The 26,839-nt window shown below is 42.5% G+C and overlaps 3 protein-coding genes across 15 annotated transcripts in view; 2 read left to right on the top strand and 1 right to left on the bottom strand.

The window, feature by feature from the left end:
• The window catches only part of WDR35 (WD repeat domain 35), a 41,293-nt gene extending 39,242 nt beyond the window's left edge, over window positions 1-2,051 (top strand). For all 3 annotated transcript variants that reach the window (XM_068937112.1, XM_068937111.1, XM_068937113.1), the window contains one exon: window positions 777-2,051. In XM_068937112.1, the coding sequence (XP_068793213.1) occupies window positions 777-927 (151 nt within the window). In that variant the 3' untranslated portion in view covers window positions 928-2,051. The remainder of the gene's footprint in view (window positions 1-776) is intronic.
• Window positions 2,052-2,741: 690 nt separating this feature from the next.
• TTC32 (tetratricopeptide repeat domain 32) overlaps window positions 2,742-26,839 on the top strand; it is a 41,876-nt gene continuing 17,778 nt past the window's right edge. For 5 of the 6 annotated variants that reach the window (XR_011139983.1, XR_011139979.1, XR_011139980.1 and 2 more), the window contains exons 1-2: window positions 2,779-2,933; window positions 3,048-3,208. Coding sequence is in view for 1 of the 6 variants with exons in the window: in XM_068937114.1 (XP_068793215.1) it covers window positions 2,797-2,933; window positions 3,048-3,208; window positions 4,358-4,485 (426 nt within the window). In the remaining 5 variants the exon portion in view is untranslated. Of the gene's footprint in view, window positions 2,934-3,047; window positions 3,209-4,357; window positions 6,418-26,839 lie in introns of those variants that run through there. The other variant, XM_068937114.1, reaches the window with a different exon arrangement.
• Window positions 6,204-26,622, bottom strand: LOC104149873 (uncharacterized). 6 transcript variants are annotated; one of them, XR_695419.2, is made up of 24 exons: window positions 26,286-26,620; window positions 26,134-26,192; window positions 25,896-25,988; window positions 24,089-24,216; window positions 22,522-22,668; window positions 21,187-21,258; window positions 20,071-20,238; window positions 19,877-19,973; window positions 18,779-18,996; window positions 18,261-18,414; window positions 17,197-17,405; window positions 15,839-15,956; window positions 14,764-14,969; window positions 14,008-14,125; window positions 13,762-13,928; window positions 13,537-13,637; window positions 13,315-13,442; window positions 13,145-13,195; window positions 12,866-13,049; window positions 12,660-12,783; window positions 11,539-11,635; window positions 11,225-11,326; window positions 10,300-10,375; window positions 6,204-6,330 (listed from the first exon to the last, which is right to left on the bottom strand). XR_695419.2 is itself a non-coding variant. In XM_009683768.2 (23 exons), exons 1-22 carry the CDS (start codon window positions 26,312-26,314, stop codon window positions 11,244-11,246), a joined length of 2,751 nt encoding a protein of 916 aa, XP_009682063.2. In that variant the 5' UTR covers window positions 26,315-26,620; the 3' UTR covers window positions 6,571-10,375; window positions 11,225-11,243. The 6 variants fall into 6 exon arrangements, 2 of the variants coding, with proteins under 2 accessions (XP_009682063.2, XP_009682082.2); XR_695415.2 differs by having other exon boundaries at window positions 10,227-10,375; XR_695416.2 differs by lacking the exon at window positions 6,204-6,330 and adding an exon at window positions 6,571-8,457.

Consider the following 26,839-nt stretch of genomic DNA (forward strand, 5'->3'; position numbering starts at 1 on the left):
ATACAATGTGTGACTTTTAACCAGTATAGTAAAAGTCTGCAATGTTTTGTGAAGCACCTGAACCTATACGGTATGAGGAGATGAATATGTAAAGTGGAAGAGTTAAGGTATGAAGGGCATGTTTAAGGGGTAATTCTTTGGAGTGGTTGTTGGTAAAATAATGTGTTTTCCTGCTAAAAGCATGGAATTCTTGAGTATGGAAGACAGACTAACCTACGAGTTGATTGGCCTGTAAGTGTTTCTTTTAACTTTTAGTGAAAAGGATTTTACTTAACTTGCCTTATTTGGTTTCACTGTGCAGGTGTACAGAATCTCACTGGTGGCTTCAATGCTCAGTAGTGACTTAAGTGATTCTTCATAGGAACAAATGTAATAGTAGCACAGGTGTCTAAGTGGACATTACCTTCTTATATCCTCAACTCCTCCTCTTCACTTAATCTTTGGATCTGCTGGTCCTAATATGCTGACTAGGTTTTTGGGTATGCAATCTGTTGTGAAAACAAGATTTACGTACTTAGCTGCGTTAATAGGGTGTGTAGCCATTTGATTTAATTTTAATAAGAAAATGGCACACAACTGAACAGAGAAGTGGTATTTTACGGATGAGCATAAAAAGCTTTGCAACTAACCATGGGTATACAATTAAGATTAAATTTAAAAGGTATTTATGCTCTTTTGCAGACTTCTGGAAAACAAGTCTTTGCTGCTGTTTTAATATTACATTTACATTCTTTCAGCTTGATTTACTTTTCTTTTATTCACTTTTCTCTTAATAGTGGAGATGGGAAACTTCCTGTATGTGTTGCAACAGGAGACCCTATCATGGAGTATCGATTCTGGATGTGCAATGTGTGTAAGCATTGTGTGAAAGCCAAAGAAATAAGCAATTATAACTTCTGTCCTCTGTGCCACAGTTCTGTAGCATAATAGGGAATAAAGGATTGCTTATCCTTATATCTGTTATGTCTCATTTAAAAAAAAAAAACTCAAAAATGTTACTGTTATACTATTTTAAAACGCAGTTTAGGTACGATACTGTCACAGATAATGTTACTACTATTAGGGAAACATTTCAAAAAAAGAAATGAGAAACTTGAATGGATCCATGTATGTTAAGAAACAGCTATGACTCAATTTTGACTCAATTTCTACAGTGGTTTAAGGTAACAGCATTTTTTTTTTAATTGTAAATTGAGCCTAGTTTCAAAACCATGCACATTGGGTGTAGGTTTATCTTAGTATGTTCTACTCTGTGAATTTTGAGGAAAACCAGTAATTTGCCATGAAATTATAAAAATGAAAAATGGAGCAAGTGCAGTTTCCTGAAGGAAGTAATTCTTGATTTGAAATGATGCACAGTAGTCGTAGTATTATTGTATACATTTTCTACTACTTGTTTTACTAGAATGATGGTGCTACTTTAGTCCTACTTCACGCTTAAGTTATTTTCTTTTGCCAAATGTATTTAAAGCCACAGCACTAACAAAGGAGTTGCAAACATTTAGAAATCAATGCCTTCGGTAAGCACTTGGTTTCTTAAGCTTTTTTTCCTGTGGCGATTTGTTTAATCAGCTAAGGAAACCAATATGAACCTTCAAACTGGAAGCTGTTAATGGGCTACTTTTTTACAGATGAGTAGCTTGAAGCGAGGAGCTCACATCTGCTAGGCAGATCTCAACAGCTTTAACCGTCACTCTTGTTTTACATGAAGATTGAAAGTACACGGAGTCTTGTTTAGAAGTGAGCTCTTCTATTTTATTGCTAGATTTTATCCACTGCTTTGATGGTACAGCATGGAGATGTTGCAGGTCACTTACCCATGCTGTGAGTTTTCTCCACAGAGTTAGCACTTAGCAGACTGGTAACATTCACAAGCATTAAAATTCACTTTGTATGGTATTATTTCTTTGAGGAAAAGATTGTGAGGAGTCTCGTTTCTCCGAGAATTTCTTTTGGAGCAAATAATACATGTCTTTCAATTAAATACTCTTTTTTTTTAAGAAGTTTATATGTAAAAATATGTTATTAAATATATTTTTCTATTCAAGTATATGAGCTTTTTTTTCTTGGTTAAAATTTAAGTTCGAAGGATGTACCAGGTGTGTCACAAAGTAGCTCGAGCTGTTGACCTGACGTCCTGCAGTTCTAGTACAGCCGTAGCTCAGCTGAAAGGCGTGTTTTAACGAGGGCCATAGTATTTATACATTTTGATCAAAGATGTTATCTGAATGCGTACGGAAAACACTTTGGTTTCGTCAGGGCCCTGTAGTTTGTACAGGGTCTACTCTGGCCCAGACCCGAGGTACGCCCTCTCCCTCGGCTTTCTCTGTGCCCTGAGCGCTTACACGCGAGGCGCGTGTCCCTCTCGGTGTTCAGGTAACAGGGCAGGGGTTTCCCTGCCCCTTCCTTCCGTCTAGGCTCAGCTGGCATCAAAGGCTCGTCGCTCCCGCCTGCAGGCGCTGCTGCAGCACCCACGCCACCTGGACGCAGCGTCTCGCCTCCGCGCCCTGCCCCTTTCGCTAACGAACGGGCGCCGCGGGGCGGAGGCGGGCTGCCGCTTCCGCCGCAAGGGTGAAACGCGCACCCGAGAGCGGCGGCCGTGCCCCTGCCCGTAGGGGGAGAGCGCGGCCTGACCGGCGGCGCGCTGCCCCCTGCTGGCCGCAGCGCCCCGGGGCGGCGGCGGCTGAACGGCCGCCCGCCCGCCCGCCCGCGAGGGGTTAAGCGCTGCGGGCGCCGCGCCCCTCCCCTCCTCACGTCGCGCTACGTCACGCCGCGCCGCGCGGGCGGGCGCCTTCCATGGCTCGCGACGCGCCGCGGGCGGCGGCGGAGCTGCTGGCGGCCGCGCACGCGCGGTTCGAGGCGCGGCAGTTCGCGGCGGCCGAGGAGCTCTACGGCCGCTTCATCGCCCAGCGCGCGGGCTCCGCCCCCGCGGGGTACGTGGGGGAGGGGCAGGGGAAGGGCGCCCGCGCGTGGGAGGGGGGAGGGGCGCGGGCGCGCGCGCCGTAACGGCCGCCCTGAGGGTGCTTCTGCCTCTGTCCCCCGCACAGCGCCAGCCGCGACCTCGCCACGGCCCTCAACAACCGCGGCCAGATCAAGTACTTTCGGGTGGACTTCGCCGCCGCCGTGGAGGACTACACGGCCGCCATCGAGAGCCAGCCCGACTTCGAGGTGCCCTACTACAACAGGGGCCTGGTGCTCTACCGGCTGGGTAGGCGGTGAAGGCAGGCAACCCCCCCTCCCCACCCCCCGGCCGACCCACCCGGGACGGTTTGTCCCGAGGCCCGGCTGACCCGGGGCAGGGCGACCCGGGATTGCGCTGTGCGAGCCAAGCGGCTGTCCCTGACCCTTGGCACCGGCACCGGCACGTGAGAGCAGGCTGCTCATGTCTGCCCACCTGCCCCGGTCTCAGGTCCTTCTCGGACTGTCGGCCGTGAAGTGCAAGGAAAAGGAGGGAAACCCTTACACGGCTGATTAGTAGCCCTGAGAGCTTTTCTGTCCCAAGAGCCACCTGAAGCTTGGAAGTAATTTCCCCATTTTTACAGAGGGAGGGACCTGCCTGGTGCAGGCAAGGGAAAGAAATAAGTGATGCAATCAGAGAGAGAGAGAGATCTTTCTCAAGTCATTATGAGGTGTTCTAGCTAGAGGTCTGTCCTGCTTACACAGTTAGATATCCCTGTTTGCAGTTATGCTTTTGTGGCATTTGAAATGATGATATTCAGTAGGAGAAAAATGCATTTTTAATTTTTTGTTTGTAAAAATTTCCATTGTATTAAAACTTGGAAATGCAGAAAATTACCATTAAATCTAAGATAAAGCATTTCTTAAGCAGGTGCAGTAGCAGTGAGTGCAGCCTTCTCAATTGCAGTGGGTTATCAATCAGACGTCTCTGTGGACTTTGCTGCCCAAGTTTTGAATATGCCATTAAGGAAATGAGACTCTTGCCCCTTTTGCTGGAGCTAGGCTGTTGCATGGTCAAGATCCAGAAGCTGAGGGGTTAGAGGGGGAGAGCACTAGAAGAAAAGAGCCTGACCCAGAGCAGCAGCTGGAAAGCAGCATGCCTACTTTCTAGGTTTAAAGCAGCCCTACTGTTAGTTAGTTGCTGTTAGTTGGCTCTTTCTCTTGGAATAAATTACCTGAATTCTGCCTTATGTCCCACTGTAAGTGCAAAAGTGAGCACTCAGGCTCTAAAGACCTTCAACTCACATTTGGACCTCTGGAGAAACCAAATGTTATAGTGGGTCCAGTAAGTACAGTGGATACTTTTTGTTAGTGAAAGAATTAGAAGTCATTCTTAGTTGTGATTTGTGAGATTGAGCAGTTACTGAGAAATAATTCTTTCTCCTTTTTTTTGGGACAGGATGCTTTGATGAGGCCATGAAAGATTTCAGGAAAGTGTTAGAGTTAAACCCTCAGTTTGAAGATGCTGCGTTGAGTCTAAACCAGGCTATTCTTGATAAAGAAGAAAAACAAAAGAGAGCTTATTGAAAATGCAGCTAGTGGTGTAAAAATGTTTTACTGATTTCTAGTATTGATGGATGAAACACAAGATCATTTGCATCTGTTATGCTTTACTGAAGAAACCTCATTCTTGGGTAAATAAGTTAAGAGATGTATTATAATTGCGAAGAAAAAAAAAAACGTTTGGGGTATCAGTGTAGAGGAAAAGCATAATGGTAGACCTAAGACACTGGCCATTCTGTACTGAAGTACTCTATCTAAAGCAGTTGGCAGCTCAGTAACAGATAATGAAGTAGGTAGTCCTCTTACTACAACAGTGTTTCTGTACTCTTTCACAGATAAATTTAAATTGTCTTTCATGGGAAAAATGTATAAAACAAAATATAGAAATACTTGAGTCTGGAGTTTTAGAAAACTCTTCATACATAATTTCTCTATTAAGAAATATTAACAAAAACCTGAGCCTTTTTTGGGCAAAGCCATTTGTACTGTGCATAAGGAATGTGGTATAAGAATTCAGTTCTTTGGAGGTTAATTCACTTCTAAAAGTAGTTTTTATGTTGCATAAGCAGCTAGGAACTGAACATATCTTTTTTTTTTTTGAGAGAGAGTATCGAACAGAGCAGAGATTAATAATTGAATAAATAAAATGATACGCACTTTTAATCTCATGATTATCTGTAGAGACCTTATGGTAGGGAATGCAGTTGAGCTATTCACAGTAGGAGTTGTGGCTTTCTCTCTTTATTGAAAAGATCAATTGCACAAAAATGTATTATGAAATCTGTCTGATTCAACAGGCTGTGAATATCCAAGTAGTCTTATTTCTTACATAATAGGAGAAACAACTGCTGAAATCTAAACACAATGGATAAGAAACACCATGGTATTGTTCATGGGAATAAAAATTCTCCTGAAAGAAATACTTCTTGGTTGCATGTGCGAGCATTAGGATATACTTTTTTTTTTTTTTTTAATAAATGATGCCAATGAAAATTTTGCTTCTTACGGTGAGTTTCTTCATGGATGATCCTGGAGCATACACAAGTGCAGTTGCATTCACTGCAAATGGTGGAACCCTTTGAGTAAATCATAAGAAGAGAATTTAGCGTATGAATTACTATGCATTCTTTGTGTGGTTCCCCAGCATCCCCAGAGATCGCTTTCAGCTTTGAAATGCTGCAACAGTTGGAATGAACAAATTTGGGGCCTAGCGCTGACAAAATGCTGCATTTTCCTTTAGTGCTCTGTGATACTTGGTATGCAATAGTTCTCAAGTTATATACCTATGATGCATATTAAAATTTATTAATGACCAGATGTTCTGAGGTTTAATTTTGGCCTTTTCTGTGTATACTGAGCTTTTGCTCTGCTTCCATTTTTATATCTTAATGCTCTGTCTCCAAGACATATTAATAATTTAAGGACTTATATTTTTCATGCCACCTCAGTCTCAAAAATTGAGAAATCATACCAGCTCTTTTTTGATGATGAGATGATGAACTAGAACTAAGTGTGTCCCTGACATAGCATGCCATGAAGACATAGAGGACGTTATAAACAGTTGAATCTGAACTCTGAGAAGTTGCACTCTGAGAGGAAAACAGTTGGAAAGTTGAGAAGAAAGATCACAGATGTGGCTCTGCACAGAGTACTGTTTAAATGATAGCCTATAGATAAAAATCGAAGATTAATATGAAATATTTCGGAAAACAAAACAAGGATTCTGGTAGTAATACTCATCGTACTTCCCAGCTCATGTCATTTTATTAGTGTTGCTCCTTTCTAACATATCCCATGTCGGCACAGGAATAGTTCACTGAATTCGGAGCAATTTTATAGCAGATTCTCCACAGTGTTTCCTTGTCTCTCCTGTAAAAGAATGAATTGTTGTGGTACGTTTTGGTGTAATTTGGAATTATTTCAAGGCAGTTTCAGCCAATAAAATTCTTACACACATTTTCCTTTCTCAGATGCACACAAGTTACTTGGTTAGGGTTTCTATCACAACCAAGCCTAATCTGAAATTATTAAATAGTGCAGTGTGATGGTCTCAGTCTCCCAAGACTGTTGGAAGGTTATCATAAAATGTAATTATTGATGTCAAAAAACTTAAGGGGGGGATATGTTTATTAACTTTTCCTTCAAGGTTTACTATTTGTAATCCATTAACAATCAAAAGCATAATGGAGAGTTGTAAAATTATACTTAAGTAGTGTTTCCTTATGAAACTCAAGACAATCGGCTTGTAAAAGGAGCTCGAGTTGTGTACTTTGGACACTTGCAGTATAGAGGTACTGTGGCTTTTCACTTTCACTCGTCTTTAGAAGTTATCTTTGCCTGAAAATTATAAACCACTGTAGAGCATCTGCATCAGTTCTGACTTCCTGCTCCATTGCCCTTGCTGAGCGTTCACTTGTCATGGTGCTGTACTAGTAAATCCAGCAGGTGGTTGCTACTCATATGCATTGACTGACTCTTCATCTAGGCCAGAAATGCTGCAGATATGAATAATTCGTGACCCCTTTCCCAAAGTTTCATACCTATAAGCCTACTCTCCAGAGCACATTGTCACTCTCCTTCAGACAGTGCTTTGCTGTCAGCCCCTTCATTCAGTTTGTTCCTCATGGCTGGGATTATCCTGGCAACAAGTAACAGTATTCTCATCCAATTATTTGCTATCTCTACACTTACAAAAAGCACTTGATTTCCTCAGTGCATTCAGAATGGTTTTTCCCTTCGGTGTCTGGAACAACAGTCTCTTTCTAAGATCTTACTTGTTCAGAGAGCCTGGCAACAAGTAACGTTATCGTCCTATATTTTCTCCTAGTACTCCATTTTTCCTTCTGCCGAAACACAGGAGGAGGAGTTGCACCGCTTGTCCATTCCACAGTGTTGCAGGGCCTTTCACTCGCTTTTAAAGAAAGGTAGGAAAATACGACAAAAGTATGGGCTAGCAGCCCAAAAGCAGGGCAACAGAACAGGATGAGAAATGTAAAACATCTCATACAGCACTGTTTGACATGCACTATGGAGAACAAGGAGAGTCATTCTGAAGGGAAAGCTGCGGCACATTGAAGAGGAAAAGGGCTTTTCAAGTGACAAGAAACTTGTATTCCATAGGCTTTTCTCTGTGAATGGACAACAGTGGTAAGTCAGTGTTAAAAATCTTTGGCTGTTAGAACTGACGACTGCATATGCACTATCCCATTTTAATAGATGGCCTTAATAAAAAGTAAATAAGTAGTGAAAGATACGCTATTCCAACATGTGGGGAATTAACACCTTTGTATCCAGCTTAGCTATGCAGGCACTGCTGTCCTTGGACTATCAGAAAGAAAGAAGTTCAGAATGAGGCAAAAAAGACGAGCAAAATTTAAGACTACTAGTAGGAGAATGACATTTTTATATTTGAGTAGATTATTCTGCAATTTCGTTCTTCTCTTGTGCTTTCCATTTGGTGCTGCCACAGGACGTGGTCAGATCCAATGGATTCTGGCAATTCCTATATTAATGTCACTGCTTTCATTATCTGTAGCAATCCTTATCTTAAAGGCAGTCCTCTCACTGCAGCAGTTCCCTGGAGCTGCTTTGTTCTAGGATCACCTTTTAGTAGAGGCAGATGCTGGGTCTGCAGAACAGATTCAGCCTCATCCTGGCGCTGAGAGAAGTTTGCTGTCGGGTCAGGTCAAGGTGGAGGCCCATCTAGTAGTGTATTGTGGTTATCTGGGTTGAACTGTAGCGTGTCTGAAGCTTAGGTGTTTCCAAACTTTTCCTTGTAGGATCCCTGTCGATGAGCAGGGATTGGATGCAGTTAACAGCTTCTGGTGACCAGATTTTTCATTGTTCGTATCTTTGTGCTGTACAATAAAATGTGGTCTGCTAAATGCACCTGACAGACAACTTCATCTCCCAGGAAGAAAAAGTTATTTTATCGCTGCCATAGACAAACACTGCAACAGTAGCTTTCAAGTCAGGTTCACTGTATTCACTGTATTCCTGTGAAGAAGGGTGATCCAAAGTTCAATGATTTTTCAAGCTTGTATGCAAACTCTTGTGTGCCTGTTACTTCATATTTGATGTGTCTTTCACATCTCCATAATGCCTTTTCTCTATACTGGTTGAATAAAAGTCTCTTGCAACCATAGTAGCATGACCAAGTAGTTTCTGAGGGCCAAAGCTAAGAAAGAGTTTAAGCCCATAGGCCTGCACTGGAATCTAGGACATGAGTTAGATGCTGAAGCTGCATCTGCAGTGCCTGAGAAGAGGGAGTAATTTCAGAATAGTCTTCAGAGGCTGAGCAATGTGCCATGCCAGTACCATGACAGAATCACAGCGTGGGAAAGACGTGCCCTCAAAGCTAAACAATGAGTGCCTAAGCCAGTGTAACTGAGTGTAAAAGAAATGGTTTAGCAAGAAGAGCAACCAAACTAGGAGCAGGCAACCAAGGCTGAAATTTCTCTGGCTGGTCTGTAGGAATGCTGGAAATTGAAATGCTATGGACATCAGGGAGAGAAGGGTCTTGCCACCTACGTGATGTTGGGTGGAGAGGTATAGAACGCTGCTGAACTCGTTTCTGGCTTGCCAGGACAAAATTGAAAGACCAAGGGTATTCCATGTGCTGCAGAGCAGTTTAGCTGAATCTCCTCTGCAAGAGCCCAGGTGAGTGAACCTTAGTGATGCAACTCCAGACCTGATGCTCATTTGTGTGGAGCTAGACAGTGTCCTATGAGCACTAGGAAAAGAGGGGCTAGCATACAGATGTTATTTAGCCTTCATACCAATTTACAGATCGTTTGTTTCTTAGTTACTGTTTTCAAACTGCCTTTTAGAGTAATAGAAAGTCTTGTTACAGTCAGTTTGTGACTGTTAGCACTAAAAATGGAGAATGTGCCATCTTGGAAAATGTGAGGAAGCAGCAGGCTTGCTTGACACTGCAGTGTTAGCACCAGCCAGTAGAGTGCACTGCTCATACAGCAGAGAGAAAGGTGTCTCCCAGGCTGCAGCTGATGGGGGTTGCTTGGGATGTACCATCTGATTCCCGTTTATGTGACTTAGTCCTTCAGGAGATATAGCTCTAAGACTACATTTATTCAGACATTCACAGGCTTGGCTGCAGGTTTTGGGAGGCCAGGCGTTTTGGGAGGCCAGGCACTAATCAGCATGTGTAATCTAGTCAGCCTGTGAAGATACAAATTCTACAAGCTGTACCCATGTGAGTTTCTGGGCCTGTGTGCATTATTAGCTTGAACTGACAGCTGTGCAAGTTCTCCATCTTCACTGCTGTTGAATGGCTGCTCAATATGCTCTGCTACGCTACAGTCACAACTTCAGTTACTGTGTAGGTACATTCTGAGAGTGATCTGCAGCTGGGAATGTGTCTGGTTTATCCTTGATCTGTAGATAAATAACCTTTTTAATTTTTATTCTCTTTTAAAAAATTTGGTGGGCACAGAAAATAAAATGCCAGGTAATTTGTCCTTTTTACTGATTTTAGAGTGTCTGGCCCCTTCCAATTTGTAATTAGCCTTTTCCATACATGAGCAGGTTAGAAGAAAGCAAAAGATTAATAGGTTTGCAAGAAGGTCAGGTCAGTGCTAGATGCAATTTTGTAACCAGAAGTCTGCATTAATGTGGGGGGAAAAAAAGGATAATGTTATATTTTATGTGTTAGAGGCCCTGAGTGAAGAGATTGCTTGACTCTTCAGAGCCAGTGTTAGTATACCAGATGATTGCTATTATAGACTAGCAAGATGTTGTGCACTTACGTGCCTTCATATGTACTTTTATTTGACTTTTCAGATTTGCACTTTATATTCAGTTGGGTGGATTGGCAGTCACCTTATGAAGTACTGAAAGAAGCAGCCATGTCAGGGTTGGGGTAATTCTAGTGGTCAACAAGTCCATATTTCAACAGCTGGAAGAGAAAGGAAACGTTATTTTGCAGACTTAGGTTATTTTCTGGTAAGCTTTCTGTTGTAGCCACTTCATAGAGGCAACAGGTTAGAACATTTACTAATCTTGTTAGCAGACCCTAGCCCTTTTTAGTGCTGTGGTGCTGTCTGGAGTCCCACAGCCTGGTCTCTTCATTGCAAGAAAGATAGTTCTGGTAGTAGCTGAAAGAGGTAACTTGTGTCCAGTCGCACTACTTAGAAAGTAACCAGCACAGCAGAGCTTTCAGGTGCTGTTGGAGACATACACAGAGAAGTGAGGAGTGAGGATGGGGCACACAGCTGTATAGCTGTGGTCCTCCAAAGACAGATAAAATGCTAACAGTTTGGGGTATTTAGACCCTTCAGAAGAATTTGGAATATGGCAGTGATGTGTGCCTTAGTGTTTGTTTTTAATATTCTGCATATATTTTTCTTTCAATTGAGTGGTGATAACTGCTGTGGGCAGTTTGCTCCAGTCCAGTGGAAAAACTGTTGAAATAACAGCTGGTTCCAAAACTGCCTGCTGCAACCCAACTCCAGCATGCCCCGTCCCCTGCTGATGTTTTCTCCAGAGCCATGCCACCTGTGTTTGGCCTGGCAGGTAGCTCTCCTTGTTTGCTGTCTTGTGGGCTCAAGCTTAGACCAGGAAACCCCAAACCCTGCCTGTTCCCTAGTTTGTGCCTGTGACTCCAAATGCTTTGGAAAGGCAGCAGGCCCCAGATAGAAGACAGTGTCCCAGAACCAATTGTTCTAAGGTCTTGAAGAGCAAGGCTATGTATCGCTTGTGCCATAAAGCACTCTCTAGGTTCATGCACAAAGCCTAGGGTTCTTACCAACTTTGATTTACATGCTTCATCTTAGAGCTGGATCAACAATCCAGACTGGTCCAGCAAGTACGTAGCCCTGGAGAGTGACCGAGTGGCGACCTGGAAAGGCTGAGAATGACACACAGTGCATTCGGGTAGTTTTTCAAGGATACAGAAATTCTGTACTCTAAGTGTTAATGTATTAAGGTGATAAGCTAAGGGTGATGTTACAAAGCGCATGTTCACGGTGTTTCAGGTGCCCAAAACCAGGGTTCCTAAATTCCTTAAAAACAACAGGCCAGGCGTGTTTTGCAATGCTTCTTTCTCTCCTAAACACCTACCCCTCCTCTCCTTGCTTGAGCTGCACTGTCCTCTGCAGGGGCTGCCATGTAATATGTTGGTAGGAGAGCAGACTGCCACTGCACAGTGCACATACACCTGAGAAGAAAATAAAATACCACTTGGTCCATATAAAATCCTCCCCTTGCAGAGCATTGCTTTGTCTTTTGTCTGCCTTTTGCAGAAGTTACAGTGACTAGACTTAAGCTTGTCTGAAGACTTCCATGTGGCACCTTCTAGCTGAACCTGCCTTGCATTTCAAATTTGGTGTCAAAGAAGCCCTCAGGCAGTTTGGTAACTGAGAGGCTGAGACAGGAGAAGTTAAAACCTCATGAGCTGCAGTGAGGCTACATATCAAAGCTAGACAGAAACTCAATCTGGTGCTAGATGCAGCTGCCCACTTAGGAAGCAGCATGTGCCAAAATTGCATCACGTTCATTTCTAGCAAGTTCATGAGTTGAACTCCTTAAGGGCCAAGTCAAAAAAATGATGTGGTTACTTTAGCTACTCAGGCAGGGGTACTACCATGGCTCGTATCAGTACATGTGCTGGAGTGTGCTTAATTGGGATACAGTGGGAACAAAGCACTCTCAGTTGACTGTCCTCTGTTTTATTTTCTCGTCTTAGACCTGTTAGAGGAAGACGTAACCTCAAAAACATGAGGCCCAACCCACAGGCCTTTGCGTCCTTTCCCACTGGGCAGGTGTCTGAGGAGGTGGTTGACTGCCTAGGATAGATAGGAGACAGCTGAGCTGAATTTCCTGTGGATGCTATGGTGCATTAGTTGACTTTTTTGTGCCAGACATTTTGCGTGCTATGAATCTGACCCTATAAAAAGTCAGAAACACCACATAAAAATCGTATTTACATACCAAACTCTTTTGTTTACTCCAGTCAGTCCAATCTTAAATCACTGAAACTATGCCTGTGTTAAGAGAACTAAATTAAAGCTGCATACCAGTCAGGCTACTTGGGCTGTCCACTGATTCGATCTTAAGTCTGTGAGGTGCTTAAACTGGCTATTTTTAAGGCAGTCTGGCTCAGTCTTAACCGATACTTCTGCAAAGAGAAGTTCACAGAGTAGGGCCCATGAATGCTAGGTCATCCTTTCTCTTAGTCTTACCTGTTCCAATGGATGTGTCAGGGTCCTTACTGCTAGCCTTTTAAAATGAGAAGGATGTTTCACTCTGCTGCTAACAGTTACTGGACAGAACTCCACAACAAACGCGTTGCTGTTAATCTCACACCTATTTGAGAGAACAGATTAAGAGATCTAGAAGAAATCAGGGTTTCTGCAGTGCACACATTGGTCATTCGATAACTACTTGCCCGTCCACAGTGATATTCCATCTTGGGGTGCTGTTGAAGTCTAGAGAACCAGTCACCCAGCAATTGTCCAGGTATAATTCTGCTTCAGGGCTTTCATCTTTCAGCTCAACCTCGAGAAACACAGGCTCCAAGGATCTTCTGAGTATTGCCATGTTTGGTTCATAGAATTTCATGAAAGATCCATCTTAAGAAAACATCAGAGGATTTTGCTATTATTTAATTTTATTTAAATTAAAACATATTTGGGAATTTTTGTGATTTTCCTGGAAGGAAACTTACCTTTTGACACCCTTGAAACTGCATTCAGGGCTTGTCTTATCCTTCTGTATACTGCAGATAAGAAAAGGTTTGTGAGGTTCTTTAGCAGGACGCAGGCCAAGTCTTAAAAGAGGGAGCTTACAACTGAGAGAGTCGCACAGGTTTCAAAATGGAGGAGGAGAATTGCCCACCTGCAATATTTGATCTTGGCAGCACCGTACCCGAGCCAAACGGAGGTGATGTGTGTGTGGATGGATCACTAGTGAAGGCACCTAGCATCAGCGTCTCTTTCACTCGGTAGTAGCACAAGACTGTTAATCTATAACAGGAAAAAAGGTTAATTTTAGTGTTCATTTTCCAGCAGCTGTAGCAAATCAAGTGTTTTCAGTGAGCAGAGACAGGCAGTTTCCTACCTGTAGTCTGGATCTCTTGTGATTGTGTGCAGGCTCTGCCCTGGGAGAGTTTCTTTCTCATAAGATATTTCATTTTCATAAATAATGTGATCACCTTCAAACTGTGTGTATGAGAAGCTCATTAAAAACTGAATATTCCCAGGAGATGGGGTAGGGGAGCAAAAGAGAAAATGTGGGAGAGACAGAGGCTTCCTGCAGATGTATTTGCTCTTGCCATGGCCTTACCCTTACTGAAGTGCCACAGGTAGTGACATGGAACTTGAAGAAGGCATGTCCTTTATTATACTCTTTAGGCTTGCAAGAGCTATCCCTTAGTTTGGTTTTACTCATATCAATAGCAGGAACTGTCTTCATTTGGGCAGATATCATTATAGTTCCATCTGGGTGGCATACTGAGAAAATCAGAGTTGGTCGTAAGCTCAAGGAAAGAACAGCAGATCTTTTTACTGATCAATCACTTGTACAACTTACCTATAAATGTTGAAGAATTGAAATTGCAGCTAACGGAGAATATCTGCAAGGTTTCCAAAGTTCTTACTTTCTTTAGGGTAACATCAAACCTTGCTTTGATTTTCTGAAAGGACACTTCCTGTGAAGGAAGAGAGGGAAGAGGTCTCCAGTCAAAGTATGTTATTGATCCGTATGTACAAAATCCAGCTCTTTGGCTTGTGCTACTTTAAATGCTAACAAGTCACAAGAGTTAAGTCAGAGTGAAGACTGAAGCCTGATGCAACATGGAGGCAGGAGTTTTCTGGTATAAATTAATTGGTCATTGTCACAGAGAGAAAAGTTTTAGCTTATTATTGTAGAATGGTTCAGATATTTATTCCAGCATCAATTTTCCCTGCCATGTTATAGCATTTCTAAAAAAAAAGGTAGAAGCTTTAAAAGAGCTTCTTTCAGAAAGGCTATACTGAAATATTGTTTCTGGCTCAGTATAGATGGGGCATTTTGTCTCATCATACTAAAAATACTGGGGAGTTTGTTTTTGAGGACTTGGTGCATATCCTTTAGAGACAACCTAGCACTACAGATTGCATAATGCATGGCATTTCCAGAAGGGTGCGTATCTGATACCTCTTGCCCTACTTGCACTTACATGGAGTCATTCCTTGTTGAGGTGTTCTAATATACGTAGTACAGCACTATGAACTGTGACCGTAGGATAATCTATGAGCAAATAGTACTTTATGCTTTAAAGAAGGCAGTATGATAGAGTTTATTTACCTCATAGATAACTCCTATAGCAAACAAAGGTATTTGCAAGATGAGGTGGGTAGAATTGGTAGCTGCAGAATACCCATTTGTAAGTGCAGTATGCCGGTTCAGAAGTTTGTTACCAATATATAGGTTCCAGTACTGGTGCAGGCCTAAAATAGGAATGGCTAGATACAAGTTTTCTTTATCACAGTAACCAACTGCTTCTGGTAGTTCTGTGGAAAGAAGGTGAGATGAAGAGTAAGCAATGAATGAGAGTTTGAGCAATGTTGTTTGGCTAAGGTACAGGTTTCTATCACAGGTGAATTTTGCTTTGGCACCGCAGCAGAGTTGTTATGTGCATACCGGCATCATCTGTAGTCTTTTGGGTATGTTGTGGATGTAGTGGTTCACAATCAGAGGCATCAGAATCCTTATGGTTTAGCAATGGTTTAGCCAGCTTGTTTCTAGGAATACTCCCTGTTTCGGTAAGACAAGCTGAACTATGTATGTAAATATATTTTTCACCAGCCTTCTCTGGGTTGAACCCGGAGCTGTTTTGAAGATAAAATGAGGAGACTCTGTAACCCTCATGGCATCCAAAAATCTAAGTAGTTTGAGAAAATACGAACCATAGCTCCTGACTGTTCCACTAACCTGGTAAGTGCAACTTTTAGTAGATGACTGTCTCCTGAGAGAAGTGCTGTCCTTGGAGTTAAAGAAATTTATTTAAGCCGGTTGAGCTTGTCACAAGAGGCAGAATTGCATTTGAGGACAAACTGAAACTCTCAGCGATGTCTGAGAGTTTTGCCAGTGGATGTATGTTCAAGTTATGAGGCATCTTGTTTGCCGAGTTTGCTAGCCAGATCCTTTTACACACCAGCTTTTATTACTCTCAGTGTCTCAAGGGCAGACTGCCTTGCCAGTAGGCGAGAGAGCTGCCATCAGAAAACAGCAAGTTGGCTATGTTGCCAGTAACAAACTATTGAAGGATAGGATTTTCCCAAAACCTTTCATCCTTAGCCTAGCTGCGTTCTCACTGAATTCAATGAAAAACTGATTCATGCTGTTAATGCAAGCCAGTTAATGTCAGAGGAAAGCTTACCGATATCAGCAATTATACATTCCATCTCTGCTGAATGATAATAGAGTGTCATCTCTGGACCCACACTTAAAGTGTAGTTAAGAAGAAGGGTATATTTAGTTTCATTTTTATTCACGTACTGAAAGAGAGAGAGAGGTGTAAGGCTGTAGTAGCAATGGCTTCCAGCAGACAGGAATGTATATCCTGAGCAGCACTATGTAATTATTGTAACACCCTCCTCTCCCCAGCAAATAGCTCAGTCTCCAAAAACATGGTTTCAGTTGGCCTGAAGCGGTTCAGAAACGCGGACTGAGTTCAACAGCTATTTTGGCGAAACGTAAGTGTGAATGTAGTGCGTATTCAAAAAATGGAGGCAAAAGTGAGCACAGTGGTATTTCCTCAATACCCCAGCAGTGAAAAAGCTTGTTGAGGTAGATCTGGCTCCACATCTGTATTCTTTTCTCAGAGCACGGGTCTGAACCCGGGAGAGTGAGTAACCAGAAAGGCAGAAGGTATGAGGAGATGCCATGAGAGACCTCTCTCAACATCCTCATTTACTTAAGCAAAAGTGCCCCAAAACAAAACCTGCTGTTCAACCTGAAATAAGTAATTAACTTTGAATTTTTTTGGATTGCTTTGACCCTTGATGCATTTTAACTGTGGTTTGACTGCAGCTTGAAAATTATTTGCGCAAGTCCTAATCCTGAGGGTTCACAATGTTGTCCCTTACAACAGAAAATAGCATCACAGCTCTGTGTGATTTGGTTCAGACAGTCATAGAGGACATGCAGTCAAGTATCCTCCCACTGAAATTAGAAGTTAAATTCCCTCCATGCGTTTATCCTATTTACAAATATTTAGAGTACAAGTGGTCTGAAGTTTAAGAAAACTACCTTTAGAATAGCCTAAGTCCACCTGTATCGGCTGGCACTGTGCATGGCCTGTGCCGGTGTTTAAATGGCTCTGCATAAACATAGATTCAGGAATAACTGGATGTTGGTAACTGCTGTTTGTGGGATTTCAATAACTGATGATTCTTTTTCCAAGGCACTCTTGTTTCAACGGACAGCGTTTAATAGAGATTTGACAAACCTCTTCCTGCTGGGTGTTGCACTTGAAAATTAGCCATGCTGACAGACACCAAAGGAAGTCATATTTCATATCATCTAGTCACAATTGGTGTTGCACTTCTCCCAGAGACCTAGGGAGAGCAAGGTGGGGACATACAAACCTCTAATCTTACTTCAGATGAGCTCAGACTCATTGACAGCTCTATAATTGTAGAACAGTTGTTGGTTAATAAAAGCCAGAGACATATTCTGAAAAGGGACTGCCCTACCACTTCCAGTCACCCGCTAAAGTAACCTGCTGTATCTTACCTCCTTTAGAACATGTCGATCATCAAAAGGGATTTCCAAGATAAATCCTTTCGTTGTATTAGAAAAAGGAGCTTCATAAATCTTATACCCCTGGTGCTGTGCTTGTCTTATGGTAAATGGCACATTTCCTATTGCAATTGCCACCAGAGAGACATCAGGAAGAAAGTGTCCAAATGCAACATTAAATATCCTTTCCTCTGGCAGAGTATCTGTAGGGAAAGAACATCACATTACTGCTGATGCGGATCAAGTAACGAAGACGGTTGGGGTGGCCTCGCATTCAAGTTCCAGGAAACTTAGCCAACAGCCATCTCTGTAATGGCTCTGATTAATGAGTGTTTGTGTTCTAGTCAGATCTGAGATACTCTGAGTACATGAGAATTGCTTCAAGCTGTAGGAGATTAACAATAAATACATACAACTCTACAGGAAGTGAGTTCAGTAACTTTCTAGAGGTGCACTGTGATGTGGAGTGACTTTCCTATAATGAAATCTAGAATCTAGTTCAGCCGCATAAAATATGGAAAAACTATCATAATGTAACCTAAGAGGCTCACTTTTTTCTTTCTATGGTGTCAGTTATCCAGATAACTCCAGAGATGACTAGTGTCTTAATGCATTGGAAAATACTGTAAAACACCAGTACTGCACCACTGATTGGCAAGGTGATTTCATTATGCTCCCAGGGTAATGAATACAAGTCTGGGGAGAAGATGGCATCAGTGGACACTGTCCTCAATTACACAATGCAACATCTTTATTTTAGGGTGCTAGCACCCAATAGAAAAGTTTGTCAGTTAAAATGACAGAAGTGTGTGCGATCTTATCAGCAACTCATAATTTTCATTTTATCCTATAAAGAGACACGATAGTTGGAGCATCCGTTAAGGCTGACAGGATTATTTCAGTTTATCAAACCTTGGATCCTGACTTTGGCTAGCAAACTGGAAGTACAAATTGAGAACATTCTGGTGAATCTGAGCGTGTGGCAAAAGTCAAATTGAATAATGTGTAACTCAGCAAAAGCAAGACGCTGGTAAAAGTCAACGAGAAGAATGACTTACTGTTGATAACAGTTGGTATTTGTGGCATAAAAGGTGTAACGATGGGTTTGATGACAGTATACTTAGTGGTTTGCCAGTCTGCATCTGTCCATGTGTGCTCCAAGAACAAGTCAATACTATAAATGACTCCATACACACCACCAGATACGGAGCTCTAAGGAGGTAAAATTTGTGAATAAGCCAGGAGTGTGCTGGGGCCGTTTTCATAATGTAACAAAAGTAGATGATTGAACTCCAGTGCCCACAAACCCTAGAACTCTTAATTTATTGGTAAAGGCATCATCTTAGTTTATAGATTATCCAGAAAACACACCTCTTGCTTCTATTGTGTTTTCTAATCAGAGATACTTAATTTCTAAGTAAGTGCCTCCAGAACAAAGAGAAGGCGCATTTAGGTTTTCAGATATTCATTGTATCTAAGAAGTTTAAGCAGCAGTCACTGTCTGGATCATGATTTTGAAACCTCTTCCATGATGCATCTGCTCAACTGTGTTAGTCTGTGACAGGTTCATACTAACCTTTAGTTTGCCTCCTTCTGCTCCAATAGGGATAGTTACTCCAATGTGTGTCTTGTTGTGCTCCAGTAAGTAGTTCTTCTCCTCAGGATTTACTATGACTCGGCCATTGACTCCCATGGAAATATATTTAGACAAAAAGGTGGATTCTTGAAGCACTAATGTGGGGATAATACTTGGCACAGTCCATGTTAGCGTAGTATCAGTGAAGCTGGTACCATCTGTTGAGTTAGATAGACAGCCCCAGAAGGCCAGGCAATTGGAGTTGCCAGTGATTCTTCATTCTGCAAGTTATCTTTCCCTGACTCCTTTGTAGCAGGGTGCCATTTACAGCTAATGAAACACCTCACAGGATGTTAGCAGACTGATGGGTGTTCTGCAGAAACCCTGGCACTCAAAGTAGACTTGAATCAGCAATTTCAGATGAATAAATAATTTATTAAGAAGAACTGACAGTCGTGCTCCCGGTTACTTGCCCTGTTCTCCTTCTGGTCCCAGGGGTTTTGCCTTACAAACTTCAAAGGAGGAGCAGGACACAGAGCCACCTATTTGGGCCTTCTCCCTGACATGTTTGCTTCATGATTTTGACAACTGAAAACATCTTAGTTCCTCGTCAAATGTTCTCATTACTACTGTTCTATGAGAGACAGAGGGTGCAGCTACTACTGGTTTTTAAAGAGCCAGGCTACTTCTGCCTCTCCGCAGAAAGAGACGAGCTGGGTCCCAAGGACACAGAGCTACATCCCCTGCATGCTTTTATATGACAGTAGAGTGCCAGGGCTGTGGGGTTAGTCAAGGTGAGACACAGTTCCTAGACCTTGTACAGCAATTATTTGTCTCCAGTTCTCTGCATCTAATGATGGGGGGAGGAGGCACTGAGAAACCAGAGACAAGGCATAACACTGCACTGGGGACACAAGTAACGTAGAGTCACAGCAGAGATGATGTTTGTCGGGGCTAACACCCTCTTAGCCCATGCTGCTCAGAAGACAGCTTGTAAACCTCTTCCCTTGCAATGTAGGTTGCACGGAAATGTGCAGACTGTGTTTCCTACTAGCTCCTCAGGCACTTATTTCTGGTAAACAAGGAAGAAATCCTTACCAACTGGACAGGAGACAGTTGTGTCAATCAGCAAAAGCAGCCACCGCTGCCTGTACATGGAAGTGGAAGTGATCATGTTCATATTTACACCACTAACCTGTTGGGATGCAGGAAAAAAAGTAAAGGAAAATAAATGTTATAGAGAGGCAGTGGAAATGGCAGGATTTTGTGTTTGGTTGAGAGCAACAACTCACCGTGCTGAAATCAGACTCGTTGCTGTGGTAGGGCGCACGGAGATACACTCGGGATAGTGTGTTATTGAAGCTGTAGCCTAGTTTTGCTGCATCGCTTACCATTATTTTCTTTCTCCCTGATGGAGAAACAAACATCAGTTGCCATAGCTGGTATGCAACTTTTTGAGTCTGCAAGAGAGAGAGAAATTACATAAGATACAAGTACACAAAAGTCTCTTAAAAAGCTGTGAAACTGTAGCATCTCTTTTCCCATTAGGAGCTGGAGTAAGTGAAGTAGCACTGGGCACACTAATCCACAAGTAACACTCTTGATGTATGTAAAGGTGAGGAATCCTATAGCTCTTTAAGGCATTTTTAGAGAGTCTTACAGCAGCCCTAGAAGAAACTTAAACTGGTGGCCTTGAACAAATCCCTCTGGTCAAATTGCCTGTGCTGTTAAAAAAAGGTTGTCTTCATGTGAGTTGATTGCTGGAACCGTCTATAGGCCAAATGACAGACTACCTTTTATGGTGTATAACCATACTGTGTCACAGACAAGAAGAGAGGTATGTCTAGAACGGAGGTCTGTCCTAGACAGTATTTCTTCTCAAATGATGGCCTTCAGGAGGGAATAACTAAAAAGGAAAGTGGACATAAGGATAAAGTGAAGCATGAGTAAAAATAGGACAAGCATATATTTCTCCCTAATACTTTCCAGTCTCAAACAATTTTCAGCTCAGGTACTCCTGAGCTATTTGTGGCTTCTTTGTATTTTGTATGTCTTACTGGATTTCTCTTCTGTGAATTTTTCCTGAATCCCCTTGAGATCAAGCAAACTTTAGCAGCCACAGCATCTTTTGGCAAGGAGTTTGACAGATTCACTAGCGGTTATGTGAAGAACCACCTACTTTTGTTCGTTCTGAACTCAGCTCCTACAAGCATATGGTCCTTCTGTCCCACCTAAACATCCCTTTGCAGTCTTGAGCTCTAAAAAATACTTGAGAGGTTTTTCAGTACTTGATGGCATCTTTGCCATATCTCTTTTTCTATGAGGACACAGCTGTGCTCCAAGAATGACTCATGATGTTAGAGAGAAGAGGCAGGCTAAGAGCTGTTAGGAAAAACTCTCCTTCGTACCTCTGGCAGTGCTGACATCCATGCTACAGTGTAGTCATTTGAAACTGCAGGGACGTCTGTCTTCACTGATACCTGGGAACACAGAGGAGATTGGGAACAAAAAAAATCTTCAGCATTATCACAGGCGTGACAGCAGAGACCTTTCAGATTTCTTCCCCTGTGTCTGTTGGGATTTAGCAAGCTACATTCAGTGGAGGCAATTAAAGTGTTTCCCGGTTCTTGACTTTAGAGGTTCTTGACTGCTGTAAATTCTGTGCTCTTAAAATGAAAATTAAAGCCATGGTATTTATGGGAATGCATGTATAGTAGAGTGAAGAGCTCTCCTGGGCAACGTGCTTTAGGTGACTGTGCTTGCACGGGACGTTTGGAATAGATGTTCTCTGGAGGCCCCTTCCAACTGGAACCATTCTGTGATTCTGTGATTGTCTTTGTGTATAACCAGGTAAACTAAAAGTTCTGTTTAATCTGTTAAGCTGTAGGCTAGATCACTTTCTGGAGACTTTCAGAGGCATCTGGGTCTCTCCACTCAAGTTACAGAGAAGTAGGCTATTTGCTTTAAGGGGACGGGTTCCCTCCTCCCATGCAGGCTGCATACCTGAAAGTGTGGGATCCCATACCTAAGGTAGATGCTTATGGTGCAATTCTAACCAGAATTGAATTGAAGGGTGAGGAAAGTTCTAGACATTGAGTTGGGAGCTGATCTCATCCCAAGAGATCTGTACCATGATTTAAGTGTATTGCAAGATGCAAATATAGCCTCAAGTTCTAGCAGGGAAAATATGCTTTTGTCCTACCTCCAGTAGGTGCATACAAAAATTAGTGAAGTTCAGTTTATTCAGTGCCTTATTCCTGCTTTGACTTTTAGATGTTGGTAGCAGCCTGACACCAAAGCGTGACACCTCCAGCAGGAAGCAGGTTCTGTCTCACAGGTGATGTCCAGTGAGTGACACAGCAGAGGTGCAGCTCTGCAAACTCTAGATTTTACTATTTCAAATGAAAAAATGACATTCTTGCAGATGTGGCAGCACTTTTTAACACAAAGGTACTGCCATGAATGTAACAGGTAGGGCATGGCTTCCAATTTGCTTGTAGTGGCATGAATTACAGCATTCTTTACAGTTAATTGAGTTTCACTGCATGCAAAATACCAATGACATGTAAATGTGTTATTAATGAGCATCTACAGTTAGACTCTCTGCTGAATAGCCACTTGTTGCTATTGGCCCTGGGTACATAGTGTAAAATCAACTTCTGACATAACTCTGTGTTTGTGGAGGTTGCTGTGCCTCGCAGGGAGCTTGGATGTAACTCAGGTTTTGATGGGAAAGTTTTTACCTCCATGTAGTTTTCTTCACACACAATTTCTCTTGGAGCCCAGGAAGAATAGGAGCAGTGCATAGGGTGGGTGTAGGTTGTAGCTGCTCTCATGCTTGGAAATGAGGACACCCTGATGTTCACAGTCAGTGAAAACAGCTCATCTGCCTAGGAATAAGAAGTAGAAATTCAGCAGGTCATGTAGAAGGAGGTCATGTTCGTATGCACACAGGAATGGCTGTGCAGGACCATCTAGCCTACTGTCCTGTTTTCAGCAGCTAGTAGTAAGGGCATATTTACAAGGATAAGAGCAGGTGAGACCTGTAGTGGCAATTCCTCCACAATACTATCTTAAGTGGTTTGCGCTTCCTGAGCCACACACGTTGTCTTAGCACTTAGATACTTTGTGTTAGATCGGATCTCAGCAACGTTCTTTCCGTAGTACTAAGTGTGCAGCTAGTCAGAGGAAGATACCCTTATGTGACCTTCCTCACCACGTGGTTCTTGTTTCGCTCATTCATGATTGCTGTGCGTTTTCTTGTGGAGACAACGTTACTAGGCTTTTTAGTTTAATGTGGGCAGTTTAGATCTGTTTTACAAATGCTGTTTAGCGTTTATCTTAACTAGTTCCATTAAGAGATCTCCTCTTGGTGCTTCAACTCCACAGGAGCCAAATGTGAAGACATTGACTGTGCTGCTATCTGACATGGATGTTATCTACAGAAAAACAAACAAACAAAAAAGCAAAACCTTTCCAGAGAAACTTCCAGTCTGGATTTTCTGGTCATTGCACAGCACGGTGTATTGCGTGTTCATATTAGCATAAGATCTACCCAGCAAGTTTCACCTTATTTTTCCTGTAAGGCTTCCAGAATCAACCAGACTAAACATGGACAAGAGATGAGGTTTCTGTTCTGATATGTTCTGTTTCTAGGTCAGGTGGGGTACAACTCATCTCGACTATCATTTAGAAATTAGAAATCCAGGCTAACCTTTTACACATATTTTAGGATGGTGCGAATCACCTTCCAGAGATGCCTGTTTCTCTCCATTGACTGTTGTAGAAGTGTAAACAACTAGTTTAGACTAGACATTATCTTTTAGATGGCTCAAGTTACATGAGACAAATCTGGGTCTAATAGATGTGTGTGATCTACGTTCCTAGGCATGTGTTAACAGGCACATTACCACATAAATTAAGCCAGGAAATGATCTGCCAGAATCACACTGCAAATGTTGCTTTTTCAAGCAGATGCCTACTTCTTTCCAGAGAGGCTTTCAAGAAACTCTCTGGCAAGTCAGCAACAACAAGGATAGGGTTGAGAGCTAGCAGCTAGTCAGCAGAATTAAGCTAAGTGTCATTTCATGGAGAGAGGAAATCCCATGTCAGTCGCACTGAACAAACCTCATACTGGAGAGCCACTGCCTGTTCATTTCTACACACCACCAACATTATAGTAACTCCTTGAGTTGACTATTTCTTGGGTTCTCAAAACATGTCACTGGAATGTCATATAATATCCCAGCCTTGTGTTTTTGGAGAGGATGTACTGTCTGAAATTGTTTTCAGTCTGTCTCTGGGTCTTACCTCATTGGCCACATGACAGCCAAGCACTGATGCACGAAAAACGGGGTTGCCCCACACATCTTCTGACAGGACATAGCCACAGCGAGATGCTAGTTTCTCATCCAGCAGAACAGGACCAGCATAAGGATCTGTAGAAAAAGGGTATTGGGGAATGACATCTGGGAAGAAAAGCTCAGGCAAGTCACTGAGCAGAGTAGTACTGAGGCCTCCTCACCCAGCTGTCTTCCGAAAAGAGGCTCAGCTGGGTTGGGTGTTCTCCAGCAACATATATTGTTAAGAAGCTGGTGAAGCCATCCTGTTACGTGTTAGAGCACATGTAATAATGGGCATTTCTCAAGCTCACTCACATTATGTTCACTTTAGTGCCCACTTCTTCCACAAGCCACCTTGAAGAGTTTCTCTGAGATATCACATCTATTTCTCACTCTCCAGTTTTACTCTCTAAAAATAATTATGGGCTATTATGTCCATCCATTTCCAAAATCCTCATGTTTTGGTAATCTATTGCTCAATCTGATCAAAGAATGCAGTCATGGACATATTTTGGATGGGCACTTCTACAAGTTGATCAGGTTCACTGCTTATCTCTGCCAGGCAAGGCACTATGTACTGTTGAACTGAGGGGGCAGCTGAGTAACAGGCACACTGTGAGCTGTCTGACCTCAGCTCTTGATGGTGGTAGAGTTAATAGCATTGTATTCTGTTAATTATCTGCTCCTACGATTAAGGAACTATTTTAATCTTGGGTTAGACACAAGAATCTATACAAGTAGATAGGGTTTTACTAGCTGCCATGATAATTTCAAGATTTATCTATCATCTTTATATGTTGGACAGTACTAATAACTGCTGTTTCAGTAGACATATTCTTGCAGCCAGGGTAGTGTAAAGAGATAAGTGAGAAGAATTTTGGAAGAAGATAGAATAGCTTTTATGAGACCAACTGATAGAGCTGGAAGAAACAAACAAGCTTTGTGTGCCTAAAGGCTTGCCATTTTTTTCCAGAGATATCAGTTGCTCTCATAAAAGCTCTCACTTCTCTCCACACCCTTGCTGTACTTCATTTTTTCAGTTCTACTTCTAAATTAATTGGGGAAAAAAAAAAAAACAGAAAAAAAAATGGACTGATCCCAGCAGAAAGAAATATGGTTTGGGGTGAAATCGCATACTTTGTTCAATTTGATGTGAACATTTTCTGGTTTCCATTTTGGCTAAATAGATTTTTTTCTCTTCCTCAGCAAAATGGAGACCTTTTGTTCAGTCTGAAATGGAGTATTTCACTGCCATTGTGATGTTAAATAAAACAGAAAAAAATCTTGTAACTGCTAAAGTGCTTGCCTAGCACTCATTGAGAGTGTGTTTTCCGGGTATTACTCAGCATATGCTGCTGATGTCACCTGTGCTGTCTAGGATGTACCCAAGCTACAATTTCCCTTATATTTTCCTAGCTAGACATGTGTAAGGTCTCAGCAGGGTAAGGTCTCAGCAGAGAAAACAATAAAACCCATATGCCAGTTCTTCCTTATTGAACAGTCCTTTCTCCTTTCCTTAGGCATACTAGACAGAAGGGGCAAAGGGGGCTATGGCTGTAGATATAAGCTTTCCTGCTTATAAGCTATTTCTCTGTAGGAATATTGGCCAAATTCAGTGTGATAGGGCAGGTGCGGGCAGCAAGGACGTTCTGCTGGTTCTTTCAGAGTAAGTTATCAACTAACGCGTAGATGGCAGCAGCATCCAGCTCATAGGCACCACACTTAGATGGTACTCCAGCCTTCATCTTGCTCAGGGCAACCACTTTGTGACTCACCATTGATTTCCAGCTGGAAGAACTTTCCCTGGAGCAAGAGTTTATTCAGTTTCATCCAAAAAATCCTGGAGTGGCAACTGCTTTCTACAAAACCTGGTGGAAGCACACAGAGAACAGATGAGCCAGTGGGGCTGGAGACTAGAGGAGAGGCACATCCCATTTTGAGTAGAATTACCTATTTCTCCCTTGAGAACTATTCTTGCTACTCCCCACTATCCTTTTATCATGTTTGACTAACCTGGGGGAGCCATCCTCCTCCCTTGTCCCAGTGAGAACAACAAGAAAAACAGCCAGGTCCTGCAGTATAAATGTACAAACAAATGATGGGATGAGCAGAGAAAAACAGATCAAGGTGGGAAACAAAAGAGGCAGAAATCAAAGACTCTTTACCTGCATACTGAGTAACCCATAGCCTCCATATGTCCCCAGAGACCGGTGCATGTACAGCAGACTCCTCCTCACTTTGAAGTAAAGCTGATCTAGCTACGGAGAGGCGACTTGGTCGGACTCGGGAGGAAAAGTATAGCCAACCTTTTGAAGAGATTAGTCTGTCTTCTTCAAACCTTTTGTGTGAATCAGGAGGGAAGCCTCCTGTCGCAGAGGGAAGCCTGGGTTGAATCATGCAGTGCCCTCCACCGTTATCTGAGTTCTCTGCAGTGGGAGGCAGTGTCCCTCTCACTCAGCCAGAAGGGCAGAGCACCCTTCTTCCAGGTGTTTACAAGGTCAGATGTTACTGCTGAGCCTAACTGAAATGAGTGCAGCAGGAGGTGCTCAGTACTTTCCATCAACCCCTGGGAAACAATTACGTTCCCTATAGGCTGGCTGGGTAGCTTTGACTTCAGGTCTCAAGTGCACGTGCAGCATTTTCCCTGAGGTATTTTAATTGGGTCCATGTAGGAAATAAATATATTGTTTTTTTACTGTGAAAGGTCCTAATGACCCAG

This window comes from Struthio camelus, chromosome 3, assembly GCF_040807025.1.
Source record: "Struthio camelus isolate bStrCam1 chromosome 3, bStrCam1.hap1, whole genome shotgun sequence".
In the NCBI taxonomy this organism is placed as follows: domain Eukaryota; kingdom Metazoa; phylum Chordata; class Aves; order Struthioniformes; family Struthionidae; genus Struthio; species Struthio camelus.